The sequence below is a fragment of the Microcaecilia unicolor genome, chromosome 6 (assembly GCF_901765095.1).
Source record: "Microcaecilia unicolor chromosome 6, aMicUni1.1, whole genome shotgun sequence".
NCBI lineage: Eukaryota > Metazoa > Chordata > Amphibia > Gymnophiona > Siphonopidae > Microcaecilia > Microcaecilia unicolor.
The window spans coordinates 276,229,743-276,250,382 of record NC_044036.1 but is presented as its reverse complement, the minus strand read 5'-3'; the positions used below and the strand labels follow the sequence as shown (position 1 = coordinate 276,250,382).

Below are 20,640 nucleotides of genomic sequence, written 5' to 3'. Positions count from 1 at the left end.
ACATAAACGGCGAGTGACCGACTCACTCGCAAATGCGCAGTAGAGGCTTCCCTCTCTGTCCCGCCCCCGCGTCAATACGTGATGACGGGGGGGGGGGCGGGACAGAGAGGGAAGCTGCGCCGCCGAGGTTGCTACCGCTCCCTGCCCCCCCCACTCGGAGTCGCCGCCGCCACCCCTCCACCCGGCCCGGGCCCTCTCTTCCCTTCTGAACTTACACATCCATTCATCGAACGCAGCAACGCACATCAGCTGAGCTACCCCTTCCTTCTCTGCCTGTGTCCCGCCCTCGCTGACGTTACGTCACAGGAGGGCGGGGCCACAGGCAGAGAAGGAAGGGCCCACGGCAGCTCAGTTGATGTGCGTTGCTGCGTTCAGCAAATGGATGTTTAAGTTCAGAAGCGAAGAGAGGGCCAGGTGGAGGGGTGGCGGAGGCGACTCTGGGGGGGGGGGGGGGAGGAAAACCCCAATACCAGCCCGTTTTTACGGGCTCAACGGCTAGTTGTTATAGAATACATGTGGTCTGCACCTAATTTATGTGTCTGCATTTGCACCAAGTTTTAGTTGGCATAACTGTCTGCAACTAAAAGTCTCATGAGTGTGCTCTTGCCGTATTCTGTAAACCGTGTGGAAATTTAGATGTATTCTATAAATAAATTTAGGTATACTTTTATAGGCCTAGGTGTATTTCGTTTCAGCGCCAGTTTTTTTAGGCATGATGTATAGATTCTAGTCCTCTATGCATAAAAATATGGTACTTTGTTTTTCTTAAATTGTTATATGGTGAGGTTCCTGAATATATGATTTCTCAACATAAAATCATCTCAGTTTCTTGTTCTAATTGATCTATTCAGACCAATAAACTTGAGCTATCATCATCTTCTGCAATATGGTAACTGGAGGAGTAGCCTAGTGGTTAGTGCAGTGGACTTTGATCCTGAGGAACTGGGTTCAATCCCACCACAGCTCTCTGTGACTCTGTGCAAGTCACTTAACCCTCCATTGCCCCAGGTGCAAATAAGTACCTCTATATACTATGCAAACCGCTTTGAATGTAGTTGCAAAAAACACAGAAAAGCTGTATATCAAGTCCCTTTTCCTTTCTTGAAAGAAATTGTTTAACTCGGGGGCTCCTGCTCTGTGGAATTCACTACCTTTAGAAAGCAAAATTTAGTAAATTTCTAATTCAGTTGAAAACTTGGCTGTTTAACAGATATCTTGATAATAGTTGTGTTTAAGGATAAGAATGTTTGCTTATATATTGGTTTTTGTAATAGGCCAGCTCTTTTTGGTCTTAATATTCTGTGAATTGTCTTGAGCTATTGGTAATAATTATAAAAATCTTATTTATGTGCAACTGAATTATTATAACAATCTTCTCTGTAGTGCAAGAAGCAAATAATTAAATAATCACTTTTCTGCTTATATTTAGAGGCAATTATCACTTTGGCCTCAGGCATGCTTCACCAAGATGCTAAAAAGTTCATGTTCCCTGTTTATATTCCCAGTCTCCTATCTGTAAAAGCTAAATAAGATGTTAAGCTTCTTGTGGAACACTAAAAGGCCACAAATTACTTTCACTGGTCACTACAAACCAAGAATAAGAGGGGTGAAGGTCTTAAATGTTGCTGAGAATTTGTGCCAAGTCAGTGGTATTCAAATGGGGGAGAGCAGACCAAACTATGGGTGTCTTACTAAGGTGCGCTGGCATTTTTATCTAGCACTAAAGACAGAGACACCCATAGGAATATAATAGGCGTCTCGGCGTTTAGCGCCAGCTGATTTTTAGTACTAGCTAAAAACGCTAGCACACCTTAGTAAGAGACCCCCTATGTTGTTTACAGCTAACGAGATTGCTTTCACCAGTTCCTATATCCATATTATCTGGTATGTCACTAATCACAAAATTTACAACTATATTTGGATTTAACTTGCTCCTTTTTCAGTGGTAGCTCAAGGGGAGTAGGTCTCTCCCTGTCCCCAGAGGGCTTATAGTCTTAAGTTTGTACCTGAAGCAATGGAGGATTAAGTGACTTGTCCAATATCACAAGAAACAGCAGTGGGATTTGAACTGGGCTTTCCTGGTTGTTAGCCTGGTGCTCTAAATGCCAACTGGATTAGACTTCTCATCAACTATTCCACTATTTTAGTACACTTGTAAGCACACCTGGCAACAGTTGATAGAAATACCTCTATGGTGCAACTCTAGATTTATAATAATGAACAAGATGATTCACAAATGAGAAAAATGTTGGTCCCTTAAACACTTAGGGATCCTTTTACTAAGGTGTGCTAAATGCCATTCATATGCAGCCCATATGAATAAAATGGGCTGCCCAGCATTTAGCATGTGCTAAATCTGTTAGTGTCCCTTAGTGAAAAGGACCCTTTAATTAAGGGTCTTTTGGGGGTTGAACATATATACAGTTTTTTGAAAATTGGGTTTAATTTATTGGCCAGTTAGTTCCAAGTGTGAGAGAGAATATAGGTATCTCTGCAAATGGTCTCCAGTTTTAAAGTAGTTCTATAACAATCCACAGGGACAGAAAAAGTGTAGGAAAATAACTTAGGAACTACTTCAAGAAGGATTGCTCATTCATTAGAAGGATGGCAATAAGATTCATGTCAGCTTTTATAACGGTGTTCTTCATAGCAGATAGGGTTATATTGGACTCCCTCCAAGCTGAAAATAATAGGCCTGGTCCTATAAATTGGAGGAGGTGATGGTGTTTCATATACATTTTTTTCCCTGTCCTTTGAGCTAAATTATCGCTCTCTTGAATCTTCAGCAGGGCTTGGAACATAAACCTGGAAGTCCCTAGATATTCAGAATTTTTAAGTTCTGTAAAATATATGTTCACATCCAAAACTTAAACTCATGGTGGAATGTATTATGCTTTTATGTCCCCGTAAAAAGCAGTTGCTGCTAGGAAACATAATGCACTTTGGTCTCCTTATTTTTAAAAACATATCAGTTGGTATTTACCTAGCCACAGGGCAGAGGAAAGTTGTTTCAAGACCCCCTCAAATAGCATGTATTAACAGTGTTTGTATGCTATTAGTAAATGACACTGTAAAAATAGCTCACTTAATAGCAAATTCCGTAACTTAGTTCGCAGCCAAAAAAAAAATGCCCTTTCAAAGAAACATAGAAAGTGGTGGCAGATAAGACCATATGACGTATTCATACCAACTACCAATCTCTACAAGCCCTTCCTTTCACTCACTTAACGATCATCTATGCTTATCCCACGCTTTCCTGAATTCAGATACAGTTCTCACTTCTACCACCTCCACTACCCTTCATTCTGAAAAATCTTAAACATTTATCTGAATGATTGGCTTCTCCTTTCTGTGATTCTGATGTGATAAACATATTTGCATGTGGCACTGGCATTCCTTTTTCTAAGAAGCTGCCAGTAGCTAAGATTTTCTATTCCTAAGCTTTCCATAGTTGTTTTTTTTTTTTTTTTTTTTTTTAATTTGGTAGCCACCTTGGCCTCTCTAACTGAATTTTAATCTTCTCTGACCACTACTTCTTAGGTGAATGATGGTAACTAAAGTTTTTTTTAATTTTTTTACTGCAGACCTCTTATGATCATTTTTTTTTGGGGGGTGGGGGTGGAGGAGATGATAGACCTTTATGCTTGGAGGGGAATAAGATCATAGACTACCTTTCTGTCCTCTTTGACTTTTGCTCCTAAGCAATTAGAATTTTTTTAACTATTTGCCAAAGTACAGAAGATAGAGAAATCCCGGAAATGTTGCTGTAATGTTTTTGTTTTGTTTTTATGTTTCTTTATTTTTATTTTGTTGAACCTCCAGTTTTCTTTTTCAGGTGGTTTTGCAAAAATGTGAAGTCAAATCTCTTATGCATAGTCCTGGTGATAATATTCTTCTAAGTGCTGATAAGTATGAAATTAAGGTATGCCATATGAAAATGTTGGTAGCCCTTAGATTAAATTCTTTAGTGCTGAAATTAGATTAGAATACATCAAATATCACACTCTCAAGGGTGCAAAACATGTCATTAAAACACAACCTTTGTTTCTGTCCCCTCCCACTTTATTCATCAGCAATGACTAACCAAAAAAGTAGAGGTGAGCAGACTGTTTTGAGAGCTATATTGGGGAGGGTCCTAAAGGGAAGGAGGGTGACCCTTCTCCCACCAGCCCCCACCCTCCTTCCAGTTACCTGAAGAATAAGAGAATATGATATCTGGTGGAGGGTTCCCCCTGGAGATCCAGAAAGTAGGATACATGGGTGGCAGTTATTTCCTCACCCCCCCCCCCCCCCCCCCCCCAAACTCTTTTTTTTTTTTTTTTTTTTAATTGGCCACTCTATCTTGGCTAGACTCACTATCATGGGCTGAATGTGGCCTCTTCCATGATAAAGTTCCTTATCCAGTCTCCAGAAATGCTGCAGCACCCCTCAGTGGTGGGCTATTTAGGGTTCTGTAGCTGACTAGCAGAGATCCTCATGGACATTTGTACATAATTTCTTTCCTCGCATTCCTCTTCTAAGCATTATCTAAAATGTTTATGCATTGTTTTAAAGAAGGTATTGTCTTTACCAATTATTTTTCAGATCTTTATATAAAATAAATAATAAGGTGTAAGGAAGTGATGTTCCAAGTGTAGTACATAGGCCTAGGTGTACTTAACTTTTTTCTATAAACACAAAATAGGAAAAATTGTTAACTCATTAAACCTATTTTACAATATGACAGTTTCATTCTATATACTAATGATGAGTGATGTATTATAAACTGTGGTAACACATAGTACTTGCCTGCTGAACTTAGGAACCTTTTGAGAAGGTGTTTTATTTTTTTCCCCTCCTACAAATCTGGTATTTTGGTAAGCATTTTGTAACAGGTTAATATAAATATTAAATAACTTCATATGGAATAATTGTTTTTTGCTTTGAAAGAATAGTAGTCAACTGTATTTTGAATTTCACATTGTCCTCAACTAAAAGTTAGGTTGAACAAACATTTTTCACTTTTCTAAGCTATTTTTCCCCTTAAGGAACTATTTAAAACATAAGGTCCAGTGCGCTGAATATATTTTCCTATTTTGGTTCTAGGGGAAAAATAGACTACGTCTGGTGTTAGCAACCATAAGTTTAATATCTTTTAATTTTATCCAGCATTGATAAAATATCCATATATTGCATGCTTTGTATACTTCATGGTGGTTGTTTTGTTTTGTTTTTTTAATATTTGTTTTTCCCCTATAGATCTGGCCAATTGGAAGAGAAATAAACTGCAAAAGTTTAAAAACCTTGTATGTATCTGAAGATCGCAGCATCTGTTTGCAGCCAAGGCTGCATTTTGATGGAAAATACGTTGTGTGCAGCTCAGCTTTAGGATTATACCAATGGGACTTTGCAAGTTATGATATTATTAGGTAACCTTTGTTCCTTTTTATTTTTTTCTTTCATCTGTTTTCAAAACAGCATCCAGAATTGTTCTTGGGGTAGTCCTGTTGTGCTTTCATAACAATCTAGGTAGCAATGTGTTTATAATTGCAGATGCTGTGGTATTTTTCTTTAAAATCAATGCATATTTTTTCGTGAAAATTGATTCAACACCTAGCCTTCTAATTATGTTTTAGAATCATTGTTTCCAAAGCCTGTTTTCCACATTAAGAGCTGCATAATCTAAAGAACGATGGTTTATGAAAACTAGTACAGAAAACTTAGGCCAGTAACTATGCAAGAGTGCATTTGTTCTGCTTTTGTATGTGATTGTCTCACAGCAGCTGGATTACCTTCTTACCTTAAATAAACCATGATTATATAGCCCCAGAGCTCTATGTAATGAAACATAATGGTCTAAATATATGTATACTAGAAGTGTGAGAGGGAGATATGTTACAAACATTTCAAATGCCTGAAATATATAAATAATGCAAAAGAAGCCAACACTTTGAGTGGAAAGGAAACTTAGAACAAGTGGTTTGTGCCCTGAGGCTCCAAGGGGGCAGACTCAGGAGTGAGCAAACATTTCTCACAGACAAAGTGGTGGATGCATGGAAAGACTACCCACTAATAGCTGTTGGAGGCAAAAACAGAAACTCCCAAGTAAACAATTAATGCAAAAAGGACAGTATGAAGGTATAAGGTATGTGAAGAGGGAAACTGATAACCATTTAGGGCCCTGTTTACTATGCCACGCTATAAGCGCGCTAATGTTTTTAAGGCGTGCTAATGTTAGAGACACCCATTTATTCCTATGAGTGTGTCTAGCGTTAGGAATCAAAGTGTGTAATCCCCAAATTTGCTGGATTAGTGACCACTAAGAGGTGAAAGTAGTGGTGGTTGGTGATTTCTCTGAGGGGTAGAGAAGCATCCATCTGCAGGCCAGACATGATGTCCCAGGAAGTGTGCTGCCTGCCAGGTGCCAAAATTCAAAATGTTAAGGAGCTTTCCGAGACTCATCAAGCCTAATGACTATTATCCAGTGCTGCTCATCCATGCTGGCACAAATGGTGCTGTGAGGTGCTCCTCCGAACGTATCAAAAGTGGTTTTATGGGTAGGAGAGAGGGTGAAGCAGACAGGTGAACAGGTGGTGTTCTTGTTGATCCTCCCTGTTGAGGGTAAAGGCCTAGGTAAAGAAGGTCACATCCTGGAAATAAACGTGTGGCTGTGCAGATGGTATCATCAAGAGCATTTTGGCTTCCTGGACCATGGGATGCATTTCCAAGGGCTGCTAAGCAGAGATGGTGTCCAGCCTTCAACGAAGGGTGGAATTGTCTTCAGCAGCAGACTGGCTAACCTACTGAAGAGGGCTTTAAACTAGAATCATTGGGGCAGGGTGAACAAAGTCCTCTGGTAAGTGAAGCAGTAAATATCTCTACACAAATGGGAAAAGGGGCAACATCTGGAAAGTAGTATATACCAATGCACAAAGTATGGGAAATTAAGGTTTTTAGATCTTGAGACTGGGATGGAAGAGGCTGATTTGGATTTAGTGGCGATCACAGAGACATGGTTCATAGAAAACACTGACTGGGATATAATTATACCAGACTATAATCTGTTCAACAAAGACAGGGTAGGAAGAAAAGGAGAGGGAGTGGCATTAAATCCACACAATTGCAGAACCTACGGGGTAAGGAAGAGGCATTGTGGGTCAGTCTGGAAAGAAGGCATGGCAGATGTATTTACATTGGTGTGATATACAGGCCTCCTTCACAGACAGAAGAAATGGACAGAGATTTAATTGAAAACATTCAAAATACAGCTGCGAAATTGGAAGTATAACTAATAAGTTACTTTAATATGCCATATTTTGATTAGTGTATCTTTATTGTGGGATCTTTTAGAAGCAGGGAGATCTAGATTCTCTACAGGGGGAACTATTCCAGCAGTTGGTAATGGAGCCCATGCAGTATGGGCCCATTTAGTGCTTACTAAAGGGGAGAGTGTTTCTTGTAGGTGATCATCTGGTTTAACATTAGGATAGGTGGTGGAGAGTGTTCATTCAAAAGTGAAGGTTCTAGACTTCAAAAAAACTAACTTTGTTCAGATGGAAGATTACCTACTGTAATTGTTATCTGGATGGAAACATCTGGAAGAAGTTGGAAAGCAGTGGGCAAAACTGAAAGGAGCTATTGTAAGGAAAACAAACCTTTTTGTAAGGAAAGTAAATAAAAGGAAAAGGAGGCTGCTTTTGTTCTCAAAAGTAGTAGCTGAAAATCTGAGGAACTATAAGAGATCGCACAAAGAGGAAGACAGGTGACAATATCTGGGAAAGCTAAGAGAAGCTGGTAGAGTAGTTAGGAAAGCAAAGATGTAATTGGAATTTTAAACAATAGCCAATGCGGTAAAATGAAGGGGGAGGGGTGATTTTTTTTTTTTTTAGTATATTGGTGATAGGAGGAATTGCATAAGTGGCATTGTGAGACTCAAAGATGGAGGGTAAGAATATGTGGAAACTGATAAAATGGAAGATTTGCTTAACAAATATTTCTGTTCTGTGTTCACAGCTGAAGGGCTAGGAGCAGGACTGCAGAAGTCAAACACAACTAGGAATTGGAGGTGTGGTAGTCCCTGAACAATTTTCAGAGGACTGTTTGTGAAGAGATGGCTAAACTAAAGGTAGAACCAAAGCAGGCGGATCTTTTCAGTGCTTCTCTAGAGTTGGGAGTGGTCCTGGAGGACTGGAGAAGAGCAGATGTGGTCCCTCTCCATGAAAGCAGAAGTAAGGAAAAAGTTGGGAACTCTAGGCCATTTAATTCTGACTTCTGTGGTAAGTAAATTAATGGAAATGCTTTTAAATCAGAATAGTAAAGTTTTGAAATCCAATGTGGCAACATGGTTTCACTAGAGGCGGGTCTTGTCAGACAAATCTGAATATTTTCTTTGACAGGGTGACCAGACAGTTGAATTGAGGGATAGTGCTATATGTGGTGTATTTTAGATTTTAGCAAAACCTTTGACACTGTTCTGATAACTGAGTGCCCTCAGTATGGATTCTAAAATGACTAACTGGGTTAGGAACTGGTTGAGTGGAAGGCAATAGAGGATAGTGTTAAGAGGTGTTCATTCTGAGGAAAAGGATGGTACCAGTGGTGTACTTGCAAGGTTTGGTACTTGGGCCAGTTTTTAACATTTTTGTAATCAATTTTGCTGAAGGACTGTCTGGTAAGGTTTGCCTCTTTGTAGGATAATACCAAAATCTGCAATAATAGGGTAAACACTTGTGATTGTGTGGATAACATAAGGAAGGACTTGGCGAAGCTAGAAGAATGGTTGGAATTTGGCTTCCAAAAAATGCAGTCTCGTAATTTTTCTGCAAAAATCCAAGGGAATGGTATAGTTTAGGGGGTGAAGAACTTTTGTGCATAAAAGAGGAGCGGGACTTGAGTGTAATTGTATGTGATGATCTTAAGGTGGCTAAATAGATAGAAAAGGCAAAAGCTAGAAGGATGCTTGGGTGCACAGGGAGAGGAATGGTCAGTAGGAAAAAGGAGATGATGATGCCCCTGTATAAGAGACACTGGTGAGACCTCATTTAGTATATTGTGTACAATTCTGGAGGCCGCACCTTCAAAAAGATATAAACAGGATGGAGTCTGTCCGGAGGGCAGCTATAAAAATGGTTAGTGGTCTTCATCATAAAGCATATGGGGACAGACTTAAAGATCTCAATACCTATTCTTTTGGAAGAAAGGCAGGAGAGGGGAGATATGATGGAGACATTTAAATACCTACATGGCATAAATGCACAGGAGGCAGGTCTCAATTGAAAGGATACTCTGGAGCAAATTAATCAGATATGTCTGACAAGACCTGCCTCAAGTGAAACCATGTTGCCTCGGGTCCTGTAATTCATTGGGTTCCCAATATTTTACCATTCTCCATTTTAAGTGTTTCCATTAATTTACTTGAAATAGTCACAGGAGAGGAAGAAACTAAAGCATCAAGATGCTACTGTCTTGTAAAATACGTTGTTTTTATTGTATATTCAGCATGCACAAGTCCCAGCTAGGTGAACTTGACGCAGGCTGTGTTTCGGCTAAACAGCCTTTATCAGGAGTCAACTGCTGAGTCTTCTCTGAATATAAAACTTCAGGGTAAGTGTTGTGCAACAAATTGAGCCTTATGTTCAGTATCCAGTGAGCAGTTGTGAAACAATTCAATGAACCTGCTATATAAAAATCGCCAGCATTCCTGCCAACATTAATTTACTTACCACAGAAGTTGGGCGTACCGGTCTGTAGTTTCCAGCCTTTTTCTTACTTCTGCTTTTGTGGAGAGAGACTATATCTGCCCTTCTGCAGTCCTCTGGGTCCACTCCTGACTTTAGAGAAGCATTGAAAATGTCAGCCAGCGGAGCATCAGATCTTCCCTAAGTTCCTTCAGTGCCCTCTGATGTATGCCATGCAGCCCCATCACTTTGTCTATCTTTAATTTAGCCAGCTCCTCTTGAACACAGGCCTGTTAAAAATCTTTCAAGGACTACCACACCTCCATTCCTATTTGTGCTTGTCATCCGAGCCCCACACAGGCAGTTCCCTGTGCTTTTGAGTCCTGGGGCAGCATTTTCATTTCCGGGCCATGCCTTTGTCTTGCAGTTGCCCCTCGAAACTTTCCAAAGGTCATGGTGATGGTGGCCTTCAGTAAGCAGGACATTCAAATGTCTCCCTATCTAGATGATTGGCTCGTTTAGGTGGACTCTGTGCCCAGCTCAAATGAGTCGCAAGCCTGGTGATAACTCATCTACAGCAGCTAGTCTGGGTAGTGAACTTTGCCAAGAATTAGCTAGTCCCATCGCAGATTTTGAATGCCTGAGAGCACGGTTCAGCACCAAACAAGGCACGGTGTTCTTCCCAAAAGAGAGTATGCTCAAACTCCAGGTGCAAAAGAGGGCTCGCTGTGCCCTGGAGATACTGAGGGCCTGGGACTGTTTTTCAGGTGTTGGGCTCTAAGGAAGTTGCCGTGGAGGAGATCCTATGAGCCAGGGTCCATATACAGCCTCTCCAGGGCATCCTGCTATCCCAGTGGTCTCTGTGTTCCTAGGGCTTCAAGGCTCATCTGCTGGTTTTGTTCTTGAGGGCTCACTTTTCTTGGGCAAGCCATAGAACCTCCTTGATTGGAGGTGTTTTCTAAGACCCCCACCCCCAAGATTGTGTGGTGGTCAGCATGGATACCAGTCTGATGGGTTGCGGGACCCTTTGTAATGGCCACCCAGCACAGGACTGCTGGTCCCAGCAAAAAGCTTCCTGGTCCATCAGCTGGAAGCCAGGGCCATCTGGTGCTTGAGCAATTCGTCTGTTAATCATAGGGAAAGTAATCCAAGTGATGTCTGACAAATGGCCACAGTGGTGGCCTACATCAACAAGCAAGGGGAGACCGGGGTGCAATAATTTTCTTGGCAGCAAGCTATGCAGCTGCATGGATGACACCTAGTGGTCATCTCAATGGTGCACACGTTCTCCACTCTAGCAGTATGCAAGTGGATTTCCTCAGTTGCCTAAACTAGACCTGAGGGAGTGGAAGTTGAGCTTGGAAACATACCAGCTCCTACTGTACTGCCTGGCCTTGCAGTTTGATGGCCTCGAGTTGGAACATGAGTGCTCCATCTCCTTCAGCTGCAGGGTTTGGAGAGGGGAGTCTGGGTCTGCAGGAAACACCTGAGTTAAAACATGGCCCCAAGAAAAGCCATTCTACGTGTTTCATCGTTGATTCTGTTCAATATATTTGTGAGTGACCTTGCCGAAGGGTTAGAAGGTAAAGTTTGCCTATTTGCGGATGATACTAACATCTGTAACAGAGTGGACACCCCGGAGGGAGTGGAAAACATGAAAAAGGATCTGAAGAAGCTAGAAGAATGGTCTAAGGTTTGGCAATTAAAATTCAATGCAAAGTGATGCACTTAGGGAATAGAAATCCACGGGAGACGTATGTGTTAGGCGGCGAGAGTCTGATAGGTATGGGCGGGGAGAGAGATCTTGGGGTGATAGTATCTGAGGATTTGAAGGCGACGAAACAGTGTGACAAGGCGGTGGCTGTATGTAGAAGGTTGTTGGGCTGAATAGAGAGATGTGTGACCAGCAAAAGAAAGGGAGTGTTGATGCCCCTGTATAAGTCATTGGTGAGGCCCCATCTGGAGTATTGTGTTCAGTTTTGGAGGCCGTATCTTGCTAAGGATGTAAAAAGAATCGAAGCGGTGCAAAGAAAAGCTACGAGAATGGTATGGGATTTGCGTTACAAGACGTACGAGGAGAGACTTGCTGACCTGAACGTGTATACCCTGGAGGAAAGGAGAAACAGAGGTGATATGATACAGACGTTCAAATATTTGAAAGGTATTAATCCGCAAACGAACCTTTTCCGGAGATACGAAGGCGGTAGAACGCGAGGACATGAAATGAGATTGAAGGGGGGCAGACTCAAGAAAAATGTCAGGAAGTATTTTTTCACGGAGAGAGTGGTGGATGCTTGGAATACCCTCCCGCGGGAGGTGGTGGAGATGAAAACGGTAACGAAATTCAAACATGCGTGGGATAAACATAAAGGAATCCTGTTCAGAAGAAATGGATCCTCAGGAGCTTAGACGAGATTGGATAACAGAGCCAGTAGTGGGAGGCGGGGCTGGTGGTTGGGAGGTGGGGATAGTGCTGGGCAGACTTGTACGGTCTGTGCCCTGAAAAAGACGGGTACAAATCAAGGTAAGGTATACACAAAAAAGTGGCACATTTCTTGGGCAGACTGGATGGACCGTGCAGGTCTTTTTCTGCCGTCATCTACTATGTTACTATGACTTCTAATTGGCAGAGTGCTGTTCAGGGCAACCTGCTAACTGTTCCTTCTGATAAATGGTGGCACCATACTGGCTCCTTTGTTTGTGGTATGTAGATCCTTTCCTGCTGGTTCACCAACACTAGAGAATGACACGGGGACAAAGTTTGACCCCGTCCCCGCAGGTTCTGTCCTCATCTGCAGAAGCCTTGAACACTTATGATGTTATATTTAAATCTTAATATTAAAATATGAAAAGGAACATGTGCAACTGTTGTGTATAAATTACAAATAGAGAACAATAACAATGAGCAGCTATAATAACCCTCCTTCCCACCACCACCTTCTACCCTTCCAACACCAACAATAGGTGATTTCTACTACACCAAGGAATCCTAATTCCCACTGTTAAAATGTCCAGGGGTATAAAATACAACCCGTTCTATATGCCCTAGAGGGGAAAAATATGCCCTATAAAGCACTGTTATGTTTTTTTAAGCTGTGAATAAATAAGAAATCATCAATAATCTCAGGATTCAGTCTAGCTCTCCTGTCTTCCACAGTCCTTCCTGGAATAGAAGTTGTCTTCTTAGAAGATGTGCTGGTAGCAGGATGTACAGGATCTCCCGTGCAAATTTTGCTAGTTGTGGCCAGTATGTTTGCTTGTTTTTCCAAAAAATCAAAATATCTTTGTAGGCATCACTTAAACTTAACAGTCCAGTTCATTAACAGGCTTCAAAGTAGAAAATGACACTGGGACAAAGTTTGTCCGTGTCCCCGCAAGCTCTGTCCCCATCCCCGCGGTTACTGCGGTTCCCCGTCCCCGTGTCATTCTTTAACCACCACCACTTCCCCTTCCCAGGGGCAAGGAAGCCCTGGTGCAGGGACCAGTGGTAATGGAAGAGCTGGATGTCTTACGGCCTAGCTTTGATTCAGTGCCTGCTGAACAGTGTGCTTGGTGGCGGTTATTTCATCCCTTCTGAAAGCACAGAGACACTCCATTTCTCTGGCTTATGTTGGGGTCTAAAGGACTTTGTTGTTGTGGTGTGAAGAGCAACAAATGTTCCCAGGCAAGGCTTAATTGTTGGCAATCTTGATCTTCTTGACAAAGGGGTCTAGATCGGGGCCAGCCCTGAATCCTCTAAAGAGGCAGGTTGCATCCTGTTTCTGGTGGAAAGTTCAGGATGTCTCCATGCAACCCAAATGGATGTGATGAGGTTTTTGCAGGGAGTTAAACACATTCGTCCTCTGAGCACTATATTGATTTCCCACTGGGGGAGTACATTTTGGAGCAGTATCTTCAGAGGGGTTGTCTTTTGAGCCCTTGAAGAGGGTCTCCATCAAGGACCTTATCTGAAGCCCATGTTCTTGGTGGCAATTAGTCACCACATGATCCGTAAAAAGAAAAGTATAGATCCTTACTGGAAACTCATTGTGCTGAGCAATCTGGATGGTTCTCTCCTTCTTCTTGTTTCATCTTAATCACATGGTTTCTTTTCTGATGCTCTCAGAGGAGCAAGGGACTTCTTCCAGAAGGATCCACATTGGATGTCTTTAGGGTACTGTTGCGGTATCTGGAAGTTGCTATTTCTTCCCCCCACCCCCAAGAGATCTGATGGACTGTTCATTCTTTTCATGGTCTTAGGAAGGGGCAGACAGCTTCAAGGTCATCCATTGCACAGTGGATCAGAGCAGTAATTAAGACAGTATTGTGAAGATTCAAACAGTTTAAATGGACTCTTTGTTCACTCTACTCAAGCCCAGGCTAAGTCCTGGATGGAGGCTTGAACAGTAACTCCAGTGGATATTGTAGGGCAGTGGTGATGTTTAGTGCATGCCTTTGCAAAGTGATAGGGAGAGTAGATAGCATGGATGGACAGACTGGATAGACCATATGGTCTTTATCTGCCTACATTTTTCTATGTTTCTATATTACAAAATTGATTTCTTTGCAAGAGGTTGTGATGCCTTTTGCAGAGCAGTGATTCAGGGGACCTTGTCTTCCCTGCTCAGCAGGGTGCTGCACTTTTGTATATCCAGTGTGTCTGAACTGGTGTGTTGGGATAATAAAAAAAAGATACATTTTTTTTTCATACCCATACTTTCCTGCAAAACCAGTCCATGGCCCACCCTGGAAGACTGTAGCTGTCGGATCCCCAAGATTGTCTCCTGACTACCCTCCAATGAGGATTACATGCTAGTGCAAAGAGTTCATTAGTTAATAGGGTAATTCTGCAATGGTTGCCACTGGACAGAGGTCAGTTCCAGTTCTGTTTGGGCAATACCATACTGAAGTTCAATATTCTACAACAGCCCTTATACTTGGTGATGACTATAGTTTGATTCAGCTCTCTTCCTTCATCTTCTGGTCAGGAAGGGACACAATCAGTATGTCTAGACTGGTGTGGGAAGATTTAAGGAAAGAAAATCAACAGGTATGAGTAAATTTCTCCTTTATCTAAAATAGCTTTCTATATGCATTAATTTGTTTATCATGCTTAGCTCAGTCTGCTCTCCAGACAGAGTTTGTACTACACCAAGGAATTCTAATTCACACTGTTAAAATGTCCAGGGGTATAATAGTTTGTACAATATAAATCACCATCTCGACTATCCACTCCTCTTTCTGTCTTTATTCCTCCTTCATGCACAATAGAAAATGGGACACTTTTTTGGTCAATGATTAATGTCTTATTGCAGTGGAATGGGATGTTTATATTAATACTGAGAAAATTGGAATATGTGGAATATAAATCACATCAAATTCAAAATTGCTACAATTACAAAAGTGTTGAAAGGTGAAAATGGACTCACACATGAAAAATCGTGGAGAAAAAAGACCTCAGTATGACCGGCAACACCTCCTTTCAAAGGACGTCCTCTCTTATTATAAGGTGTGTCCTTTGAAAGGAGGTGTTGCCGGTCATACTGAGGTCTTTTTTTCTCCATGATTTTTCATGTGCGAGAGTCCATTTTCACCTTTCAGCACTTTTGTAGTTGTAGAAATTTTGAATTTGATGTTATATTAATAACCATGTGTGATCATATGGGGGGGGGGGGAGGGGAAGAGAAATGAGGAATTCATGGTGGGTTATTAGGAACCTTTGGTACTTTAATATTGAGTCATGTTTCTGGTATTTTAAGCAAATACAGTGATGTGAAAAAGATTTTACTCCCTTCTGATTTCCCCTAGTATTGCATATGTCAAGCTGAATGGTTTCTGATCTCTAAATAGTAATCAATAGAAATCAAACAAAATTAAAACATGGAAAAGAAAATTTAAGATGATACCTTTTTTATTGGACATAACTTAATACATTTCTTGATTAGCTTTCGAAGATCTCTAAATAAAATGTGATATTTGATTAAAGGAATCTGAGTAAACACATGACCATGTTTAAATTATTATTTACTTTATTTAAGAAACAAAAGGCATGTTTTATCAGACCATGCTAACGGTCCCTGCTTCGGCAATGCCGACAAAGCCCATTTACTTTTGAATAGGCTTCGTCGGCATTGCTGTGAGGGAACAGCTAGTGCGGCTTGATAAGAGGATCAAATTTATCCAACACCTATATTGCCTTTGTGTCAAAGTAATTACCCCCTTAGTTACTCATTAACCAATTGACCTAATTTAATTGACTTGTGAATCTTAACCTTGCTGAATATTGAATCTTGCCATGAGTGTGAAGTAGTCACCAAAGCATTTCTACAAGAAAGCTATGTCATGGGCAAAGGAAATTCTAGATGAGAAAAAAAGTTGTTGAAATATAGCAGCTTTGAAAGGGATTAAAAGCCATTTCCATATCATCATGCTGATCAATCCATAGACTGGTGGGTTGTGTCCATCTACCAGCAGGTGGAGATAGAGAGCAAACTTTTGCCTCCCTATATGTGGTCATGTGCTGCCGGAAACTCCTCAGTATGTTCTCTATCTCAGCAGGTGGTGGTCACACACAGCAGCAGCTCTGGCTAGGCCTCCAAGCCTAATTTTTAGGTTTTGTTGAGTGCCTGGGGTTGAGGGCTCTTTTGAGCAAGTGCAAACCTGGTGGTGCCAGGTCCCTCCTTTTCTCCCCCCTCCCGCTGGCTCCGTTAAAAAAAAAAAAAAAGTTTTGAACGTCCTTAAAGGCGTTTATTTCGACGTTTATTTAAGCGTCTATTGCAGCTACTCACTGGGACACCAGGTCGTTACAACTCGGAGCGGACAGCAGGTAATTTTTACCTTTTTATAGCGGGCAGGGGGTTCCCCGATTCTTCTCCTCGTGGCATATGGCGTTGGAGGGCGAGGGCGCGAAGAATCGCTCCCCGGACCGCGTGTGTGCTTCTAGCGGGGATGCGGGGGTTTTAAAGTCTGATTCGCCCTTGTTGGGTGTCAGTTTGGAGGCCGGTCAGTGTCCCGGGTCTTCCTCCGGCGCGGCGGTTTTTCCCGCCATAAATGCCCATCCCCCGCTGCTCGCCTCCGCCATATTGGCCAGCCACTCTGCTCGGACGGCTTCTTCTTGGGCCGCCCTTGAGCTGGGAGACGTTCATGCCATGGCCGCCCTTGATTTGGGCGACGGCAAAAAAGCGGCTAAAGTTAAGCGCCGTTCTTCCTGCGCGGCTCCTTCGCGGAGTGTCGCGCCGGACGCCATCTTTGATGCGCAGCATGGTTCTCTCCCGCTCTTGCGAGCGCCGGTTGAGGGTGCGTCTAGGGCTGTGGCCCAGGCTGCTGAATTGCACAGTTTGGGGGGTTTCTCCCCCGAGTTGATTTTGCTGCTGCATCAGGCCTTCCTTATGCAGAACGCTGCCCCTTCTCCCTTGTCCGATAAAGGGGTTGAGGCCCCCGGAAGTAAACGCCCTCGGGTGGATGCCCAGGCCTTAGAGGACGCTGTTTCCTCTGATGTAGATGAGGGCAGCGTATCTGAGTTCTCCCAACGGTCCTTTAGGGATTCCTTGGAGGAGACGGATTCCCGCTCGGATGGAGCGGATGACCCCTCTGCAGCACGGATCTTTCGCTCAGAGGATTTGCCCAACCTGTTAATGCAGGCCATGAGCATTTTGAAGATTTCCTCTCCGGAGGACGTCTCTCCCTCAGCCCCTGTTGGCTCCGCCATTATGCTGGGGACGAAGCGCCCGCCTAGAACCTTCCACGTGCATGATGCCATGCACACCTTAATTTCGGCTCAATGGGATGTCCTGGAAGCGAGCCTCAAAGTGGCTAGGGCTATGTCCCGCCTCTATCCTTTGCCTGAAAGGGAACGTGAGGCCTTTCTTTGGCCTACCGTGGATTCTTTAATCACTGCGGTGACTAAGAAAACGGCGTTTCCGGTGGAAGGTGGCACGGCACTATAGGACGCCCAAGACAGAAGATTGGAAGCGGCTTTAAGGTCGTCCTTCGAGGCGGCTGCCTTAAGTTTGCAGGCCTCAGTTTGCGGCTCCTATGTGGCCAGGGCGTGCCTGACGATGGTGCAGCAGGCTTCCCCCTCGGATCCTTCCTTGAGGGCTGACTGGCCGGCCCTGGAATCGGGCTTGGCTTATTTGGCAGACTTACTGTATGATGTCTTGAGAGCCTCGGCTAAAGGCATGGCTCAGACAGTCTCTGCGCGGCGCTGGCTTTGGCTGAAACATTGGTCTGCGGACCACGCCTCTAAGTCCCGCCTGGCTAAGTTGCCTTTTAAAGGCAAGCTGCTCTTTGGGGTCGAGCTGGACAAAATCGTGACCGATCTCGGCACGTCTAAGGGCAAGAGGTTACCAGAGGTCAGGGCTCGGGCCAGTGCTCGCCCCGGTATCTCCAGAGGACGGTTTCAGGAAGCCCGTCGGTACCGCCCGGGCAAGTCGGGCTCCTCTGCCCCCTCTTCCTTCAAAAGGAACTTCTCCCCCAAGCAGCATTCCTTTCGCAGAGACCGCCGTCCCGGAGGTACGCCCTCCGGTCCTCCCCCAGGGTCTCGTACCCAATGACGGGGTCCTGGTCCATGGCCCAGTGCAGATTGGAGGACGCCTGTCCTCGTTTCTGGGCGAGTGGACCAGAGTAACTTCAGACGCTTGGGTGCTGGAAGTCATCAGAGACGGCTACAAGCTAGAGTTCTGCCGACCCTTAAGAGACGGGTTTGTACTCTCTCCCTGCAAGTCTCCGGTCAAAGCTGTGGCAGTGCAGCACACCTTGGACAACCTGATACGCCTGGGTGCGTTCGTTCCGGTGCCAGAAAATCAGATTGGCAAGGGACGTTACTCCATTTACTTTGTGGTACCAAAGAAAGGAGGTTCTGTCCGGCCTATCCTTGACCTCAAAGGGGTCAATCGGGCCTTGAAAGTGCGGCACTTTCGCATGGAGACTCTCCGCTCTGTTATAGCGGCAGTGAAGGCAGGAGAGTTCTTGGCTTCCTTGGACATCAAGGAAGCGTATCTGCATATTCCCATCTGGCCTCCTCATCAACGCTTTCTGCGTTTTGCAGTCCTGGGCCGACACTTCCAGTTCAGAGCCCTCCCTTTCGGGTTGGCTACTGCTCCGCGGACCTTCTCCAAAATAATGGTGGTCATCGCGGCCTTCCTGCAAAAGGAAGGAGTACAAGTCCATCCTTATCTGGACGACTGGTTGATCCGAGCCCCCTCTTATGCAGAGTGTGGCAAAGCTGTGGACCGGGTGGTTGCTCTTTTGAGCTCCCTGGGGTGGATCATCAACTGGGAGAAGAGCCAGCTGCGCCCGACTCAGTCCCTGGAGTATCTGGGAGTTCGATTCGACACCCAAGTGGGCAGAGTGTTCCTGCCAGACAATCGGATTGTCAAACTTCAGGCTCAGGTGGACCAGTTCCTAGTAGCCTCTCCTCTTCGGGCTTGGGACTATGTGCAGCTGTTGGGCTCTATGACGGCCACGATGGAAGTAGTGCCCTGGGCCAGGGCTCATATGAGACCACTACAACTCTATCTGCTGCAGCGCTGGACTCCGATGTCGGAGGATTATGCTGTGCGCCTTCCCTTGGACCCAGCAGTGCGCAAGGCGCTGAGCTGGTGGATGCAGACAGACAAGTCTGCAGGAATGCCTCTGGTGACCCTGGAGTGGATTGTCGTCACGACGGACGCCTCTTTGTCGGGCTGGGGAGCCCACTGCTTGGGAAGGACAGCGCAGGGGCTCTGGTCTCCTGCAGAGGCAAAGTGGTCTATCAACCTCCTGGAACTCAGAGCCATTCGGTTGGCGCTTTTGGAGTTCATCCCGGTACTGGCGTTGAAGCCAGTACGGGTCCTGTCGGACAATGCCACGGCTGTGGCCTATGTCAACCGCCAGGGAGGTACCAAGAGCGCCCCTCTAGCCAAGGAGGCCATGAATCTATGCCAGTGGGCGGAAGCGAACCTGGAACAGCTGTCAGCGGCCCACATTGCCGGAGTCATGAATGTCAAGGCGGACTTTCTCAGTCGCCATACCTTGGAGCCCGGAGAGTGGCAGCTATCTGCTCAGGCGTTCTTGGACATCACGAAGCGCTGGGGCCAGCCGAGCCTAGATCTGATGGCGTCATCGGCCAATTGCCAAGTGCCGCGCTTTTTCAGCAGAGGACGGGACCCTCGATCCCTGGGAGTAGATGCTCTTCTCCAACAGTGGCCGACACAGGAGCTTCTCTATGTGTTCCCGCCCTGGCCCATGTTGGGCAGGGTGCTAGACCGGGTGGCAAAGCATCCGGGCCAGATAATCCTGGTGGGTCTGGACTGGCCCAGACGTCCCTGGTATGCGGACTTGATCAGGCTCTCAGTCGACGATCCTCTGCGGCTGCCAGTGGAGCAGGGCCTGTTACATCAGGGTCCCGTGGTGATGGAGGATCCGTCCCCCTTTGGTCTTACGGCCTGGCTATTGAGCGGCAGCGTCTGAGAAAGAAGGGCTTCTCAGACAAGGTCATCGCCACTATGCTGAGAGCGAGGAAGCGTACCTTTGCAGCGTGGTGTGAAGCAGGCTCACTTTCTCCCTTCACTGCTCCAATTTCTTCAGTGTTGGCGTTCCTGCAAGAAGGTCTGGAGAAAGGCCTGTCGCTCAGTTCCCTTAAAGTCCAGGTAGCGGCTCTGGCTTGCTTCAGGGGCCGCCTGAAGGGTGCTTCCCTGGCTTCGCAGCCAGATGTGGTGCGCTTTCTCAAGGGAGTTAATCTCCTGTGCCCTCCTCTGCACTCAGTGGTGCCTGCGTGGAATCTTAACCTGGTGCTAAGAGCCTTGCAGAAGCCGCCTTTTGAACCCTTGTCTAGGGCATCTCTGAAAGACCTGACGTTGAAAGCAGTCTTTTTGGTGGCTATCACTTCAGCCAGAAGAGTTTCCGAGCTCCAGGCACTCTCATGTCGAGAGCCTTTTCTGCAGTTCACTGGGGCAGGAGTGACTATTCGCACAGTGCCTTCCTTCCTGCCCAAGATTGTTTCTCGCTTCCATGTGAATCAGCAGCT

The 20,640-nt window shown here is 44.7% G+C and overlaps 1 protein-coding gene across 4 annotated transcripts in view; it reads left to right on the top strand.

Moving 5' to 3' along the window:
* Nucleotides 1-20,640, top strand: part of FBXW2 (F-box and WD repeat domain containing 2) — a 77,717-nt gene that overhangs the window by 43,358 nt on the left and 13,719 nt on the right. For 3 of the 4 annotated variants that reach the window (XM_030207537.1, XM_030207536.1, XM_030207538.1), the window contains 2 exons: nt 3,836-3,922; nt 5,239-5,408. In XM_030207537.1, the coding sequence (XP_030063397.1) occupies nt 3,836-3,922; nt 5,239-5,408 (257 nt within the window). Of the gene's footprint in view, nt 1-3,835; nt 3,923-5,238; nt 5,409-7,992; nt 8,112-20,640 lie in introns of those variants that run through there. The other variant, XM_030207540.1, reaches the window with a different exon arrangement.